The sequence below is a fragment of the Penaeus monodon genome, unplaced genomic scaffold (genome assembly GCF_015228065.2).
Source record: "Penaeus monodon isolate SGIC_2016 unplaced genomic scaffold, NSTDA_Pmon_1 PmonScaffold_10490, whole genome shotgun sequence".
NCBI lineage: Eukaryota > Metazoa > Arthropoda > Malacostraca > Decapoda > Penaeidae > Penaeus > Penaeus monodon.
In genome coordinates this window covers 5,627-12,338 of record NW_023639149.1, presented here as the reverse complement: position 1 = coordinate 12,338, position 6,712 = coordinate 5,627, and the positions used below count along the sequence as shown (strand labels likewise).

The window sequence follows — 6,712 nt, the reverse complement described above, 5'->3', positions numbered from 1 at the left end:
AAAATATAATATATAATATAATAATATATATAATTTACAATTAATATATATATATATAATATATTTTAATATTAATATAATAAAATATATATTTAATATAAAATTTTTAATTAAAATTTATTATAAATATATTATATATAACAAGAAATATATACATAAAATTTAAAATTATACAATAATTAATAATAATTTTAATTATATATTTTTACATATTACAATAATATATATTTATTATAAATATAATATTATAATATAGTTAATATATAAATATACATATATTTAATATATATTTATAAATTTTAAATAGTATAATATAGTTTTTTTAAAAAATATATATATATATATATATAATTATATAATATTACTATATATATATATATATAATTATATTATATTAGTATATTATTAATATATAGTTAATCATATAGATAATAATAAAAAAGGGGTTAATAATAAATTATAATATTGAATATTTTGGTATATATATATTTATGTTATAAAGTAAATATGAAATATAAAAATGTTAATATTATATAAATTATATATATAATATGTATATATATTATTATATATAATATAAAATATTATTTTAAAATAAATATGTAAATTTTTTTATATATATATATATATATATATAATAAAATATATATAATAATATTTGTTATATATATTAATGATAATATATCGTTAAATATTGAAATATTAAAAGAAAATTAATAGATATATATTTTAAGTATATAATTATATTAATATTAGTATAAAATATAGATATTTAATAAATACAAAAAGAGATATAAAATTTTAAATATTTTAAAATATATATAAATAAAAAAAATATATAAAAAATTTAAAGTTAAATATATATATATATTAGTATAATATTAGTATATAATTAAAGTCTAAAAATTATAAAAATAAAAAAATTATTATATATAATATAACAATATATATTTAAATATATAAAATATATTAAATAATTTATATATATAAAATATTATATTTAATAATAAATTAATTTATATATAACTATATATATTTTATAAATATATAATATAAAAACTATTTATATAAAAAAATTTTTATATAATTTATATATAAAAATTTAATATTTAAAATTTTTTATAAATTATACAAAATTTTTTATAAAAAAATTATATTAATTAATATTAATATTATTTTTTATATTTTTATTATTAAAAAAATTTTTTATTTTATTACAAATATATTTTATATATATAAATAAATTTTTTTTTTTTTTTTAATATAATATTTTTATATATAATATATATTTTATATAATATAATTTATATATTATTTTTTATATATTTATATAAAAATAGTTATATTATATAATATAAAAATATATATTAATAGAATTATAATATATATATATTTATATATATATTAATATATATAATATAGATATATAAAAGGTTTTCCAAAGCAAAAAAAGACATGCAAGGGCACCAAGGGGCAGCAAATCCCAATTAGATACAAAAATGAAAAGTACCTAAATTAGATTTTAGTTCCTTTTTGGTAACACAACATATGTTTTCTATACGTATTACCTCATCCTAACTACGGGAAGTAATTGGACATCGCACTGGAAAATTTTAATAAAATTTAGAAGCACAGAATAATAAGGAAAACCCAATCGCAAAAGGGAGACACTAGAAGAGAAGCAAATAATGTTGCAGATAAAATGTAAGAGGTTAAATTTTTGGAATGAGTTTTTTGCGAATTTTCACGGTAAGTTAAGTTTTTAAAAAATGGGGGATTGGACTTAAAAAACATGAACAGTCGTATTATATTGGGTGCCCGATGAGCATTTAAAGATGAATTTGAATGTTCGAAGCAGCTGCAAAGAAATGCTACCAGGGTTGATTACGAGGGAGCTAAACTCTTTTAAAATATCGAAGGAAGGGACCAATGACAGAGATGCCCAGATGTATATTTGAATTCCAAATAAAAATTTTTTATTTTATACAATTGTTGACATATTTGAAACTCAGATGAAATAAAGAGAAGATATATATAGAGAAATAGAGATTTTCTTTTCAAAGTGATGTACCACTAGCATATAATGTCACTTCATCTATTAACACTTAAAGATATTTTCAGTGCTGTCAAAAGCTCATTGATGTTTACCTAGAGGATTCAAACAATAATTTCTCAGATGAACTTCGGTAGTTTCATTCATAATTTCGCCATAAATTCACAGAGGAAGACGTGTTACGTATAATCAGTCTTGAGGACCTGATCAAAGACTTTACCGTTAGAAAAGCAGGAGGAATCTTTTCAAATGTAAGTGAAAGTATACAAAAATAAACATTGTGTTCTTTCTTACTGTTAAGTTTTGTTTAATTTCAATGGATAAAATTTTGTGTGGTTTCTTAAGTTTATATTTTGAATTACACATACATGGGGCACCAAAATCTTAAGTGCTTAGGATCTCCAAAGGGCTTAATCCAGCCCTGGATAGACTCCTTGGTTGCTGAGCACATGTGGATCCATCTGTATGTAATAAATTTTACAAAATACTACAGGGGACAGTACATAAATCTGTAGAGATTGGCTTAACCCAATTGGCACAGATGACAAGAATACACGCCATGCCCACTGTAAAAGAAGTTCATCAGTTGTCTTTACACATAGATGGCCCTGCAAGTGCTTAGTCACCAAGAGTAAGTTATTAGTCCTATCTATCTCACCTGTTTACCCTTTTCCTTGATTTTTTTGAAAGTTAATTTGCATTATTTTATCGTTTTGTGTTATTAATATTTTAATAACAATCTAATAATCATAATATCAATAAGAATAATAACAGTATCAATATTGATGGTGTGTATATATATATATATATATATATATATATATATATATATATATATATATATATATATATATAAAAATACACACACACTCCTGCAAATTCAAGGAATGGAGCAATCAGGCATGGTCAGTAGGGCTTTCTGATAGACTCCTTTGTTGCTGAGCTTGTGTGGAGCCATCTATAACAAAATTCACAAAACTACAGGGGGCAGTACATAAATCCGTAGTCACTGGGTTAACCATCTCATGAAAGTGCCACACAAAGATATATCAAATGGTAATGAAAAACTCTAAACAAGTATATTTTTATTCTTAGAAACCCAATAACCAGAACCAAAAACAATATTTTTGCCAAACATAGCCCAAGTATGTACACCTTAGTGGGTTTCCTAGTCAAACCATGAACATTAGCACTGTTAAGGCAAGTTTATTATTATACATTTATATAAAAATATGCCTTTTCTAAATAAAAATAAAGCTATGTGGGAAATAAACACATGGTGAGGTTTCCTCTCTCTCTCTCTCTCTCTCTCTCTCTCTCTCTCTCTCTCTCTCTCTCTCTCTCTCTCTCTCTCTCTCTCTGTGTGTGTGTGTGTGTGTGTGTGTGTGTGTGTGTGTGTGTATGTATGTATGTATGTATGTATGTATGTATGTGTATGTGTGTGTGTGTGTGTGTGTGTGTGTGTGTGTGTGTGTGTGTGTGTGTGTGTGTGTGTGTGTGTGTGTGTATGTGTGTGTGTGTGTGTGTGTGTGTGTGTTTATGGGGTTGTTTGTGGGTGTAGGGGTTGGGGTGGGGATGCATGGGTAACATATTTCTTATCCTATTAACAGTATTAATTTCTTAAGCCAACAATTTCAACACAATCATAATAAACTGATTTTGAAATAGGATATATATATAATTGCAACTGCAATATGATTCATCACCAACTGTATTCATTGTGCATTGTTGTTAACTAAACATTTTATCAATTTAAGAAGTTCTTGGGGGACACCAATACTTTACATTTTAATAAGAAACTAAACAATGTATCACTTTGAAAATATGAGTCATTTCAGACTGACCAATTCAAACAAAAATTTTTTTAAAAAATCACAGCAACAACTAGTATTGGATGCCACATTCATATAATGAATATAAGGTAAATAATTGTACCTCCTAAAATATATATATAATTTATTAATATGCTTATACCCACATATGGAGTGTGTTTATAGCACAAAAAGCCTCTACAGTAATAATTTAAAGCTCTATTATCATCTTACTGATAAAAAATTATCTCATAATCATGAACTGTATTAAAGATTTTACATTTACTTTTTTTTACAGTAACAGTAACAATTTAGGATTTTCTTTATACTGAATAATTACTAACAAATGTTAATATATCACTTTTTTCTCATCACAGTATACTTTACACAACTGATGAAAGTACACCCTGATAATGATTACATTTTAATGGCCTCCTCAGTGAGTTATGCAGACCATGTGAGTACAATATACTTTCCATACAATATTCTACAGGCTTGGGAAAGTATAAAAGACATGTAAAAACACAAACACACCAAATGCAATATTCAAAACTAAGAAAATTCACACAACAGTCATGAAAATTTCTATAAAGTAACGAGTCTTGACCTTATCTATGGACGGAGTTGTCATTATACCAAAGCAGATAATGTAATTAGCATATATTTATATACTTTAATGCAAAAAATAGATACTTGTCTTATTGTTTCCCAAAGCTGATTTTTCATGCTTTAACACTACCAAATATATGCTCTGCAATTTCAAAATATCACATGACAGCTACCCAAACCCCAAAATAAAAACTGGGGGTGGGTGGGTGGGGGGTAGAAATGAGCAAAGACACTGGAAATTACACTTGGTTACAACTTGACCTGAAGTTTACCACAAGACAGCCAGAGCCTCATCCTCAGTCCAAGAGAAGTAAACATGTCCACAATTAAATTATAACTTGACACAGGAGAGGAAAAAAGTAAATATGACCATGTAAGTACCTAAAATAATCCCCAAGTTTAAGAGAGCTATTATATTACAAAATTTGTTTTGATTTTAACTACTAATAGAAATTTAAACAAACTGTAAAGAAGTAAAATAAAAAAAGTTCCCCAGAAAGAAACTCTGGTGATAATAATAATAAATAATGTATAGAATGTATAAATATAATAAATATGAATATATATACATATGTATACATACATGTATACATATTTACATACATATATATACATATATACATGTGTGTGTATGTGTGTATGTATTGTATGTGTGTGTATGTGTGTGTGTGTATGTGTATGTGTATGTGTATGTGTATGTGTATGTGTGTGTGTGTGAGTGTGTGTGTGTGTGTGTGTGTGTGTGTGTGTGTGTGTGTGTGTGTGTGTGTGTGTGTGTGTGTGTGTGTGTGTGTGTGTGTGTGTGTGTAAGTGTGTAAAGATAAACAGATTATATATTTATATATTTGCATATATCTATACATATATATGCATATATACACATGTATATGTATGTATATATATGATACATATGTATATATATATATATATACATATATATATATATATATATATATATATATATATATATATATATACATATATATTTGTATACAACATATAAATTTGTATACAACATATATATTTGTATATTGTATACTATATATATTATACATTATATTATAATAATATACATATACTATTATATACATACATATACATTATACATACATATATATATTACATACTATATATACTATATATATACATATATATATACATATATATATATACATATATATATATACAACATATATTAACATATATATACAATATAATATATACTACATATATATACATATATATAATACACATATATATATACATATATACTATATATATACTAATATATATATACATATATATACATATATATACATATACATATAAATACATAATATATATACTATACATATAACATATAATTATATATACATATACATATATACATATACATTATACATATAACATATATTATATATATATATATATATATATATATTAAATATATTATATATATATACACCTTATCCAAAGAGAACATTTACAGCTTCCTCTTCATCCCATTTAATAAATTCTCAATGCATTAACTATATTTTCTAGGGCTGTACGAGCATCTGAAGCTTCAAATTCCTGAAGGACCTTTAGTGCCGACAAAGCATAAGACTGACACAAATCTTTTGCTTCTTGCACACCTGTCCCTGCCATGATCATCTGATGGATCTGGAGTGAAAGATAAAATATGCATACACAATTCCTATTCATATGTTATCAATGCAACAGTAATTAATACCAATGAAGACTGAAGCAATGCAAACAAAACTAAGTCAGAATAAAAACTTCACTAGGTCACAAAATACTTCATGATATATCAATACTTACTATCTTATAATCGCAGTTATCCATACAGTCTCCTGCTGCTTCTACAACTTCCAAGAGTGAGAGGTCTTTTTGAAGATGCAAGATCACAGGAGCAGAAGTTAGGTCAAACGCTGTTCCAGGAGGATGTCGATACAAATCGGTAAATGGCTGCAGGTCACTGTAAGACTGCAACAAAGAGATCATATGATGAGAAATCAGATCACTCAGTGGGGTCTTACAAAAGATGCCACCCTTGACCATTTCTTTACTTTTTGTTCACATTCCCTGAAGTACTCGCATTTAACTTAAACTCTGGAATCCACATTTTCAACTTACAGGCACCTGTGTTTTGTCGGCAAAAAATATTTAGAATATCTTAAACCCTTTGTACTCTGTATATGTACTGTCCACTGTGAATTCTGTTCTATAAAGATAGTTC

At 24.9% G+C, this 6,712-nt stretch overlaps 1 protein-coding gene across 1 annotated transcript; it reads right to left on the bottom strand.

The window, feature by feature from the left end:
• Positions 1 to 5,941: 5,941 nt before the first annotated feature.
• Positions 5,942 to 6,459, bottom strand: LOC119568677 (decaprenyl-diphosphate synthase subunit 2-like; the record flags this gene model as incomplete). Its single annotated transcript, XM_037917181.1, is given in 2 exon segments — positions 5,942 to 6,135; positions 6,295 to 6,459. Coding segments are annotated over 2 exon segments (321 nt in total), but the record flags the coding sequence as incomplete, so codon positions are not given.
• Positions 6,460 to 6,712: the final 253 nt, after the last annotated feature.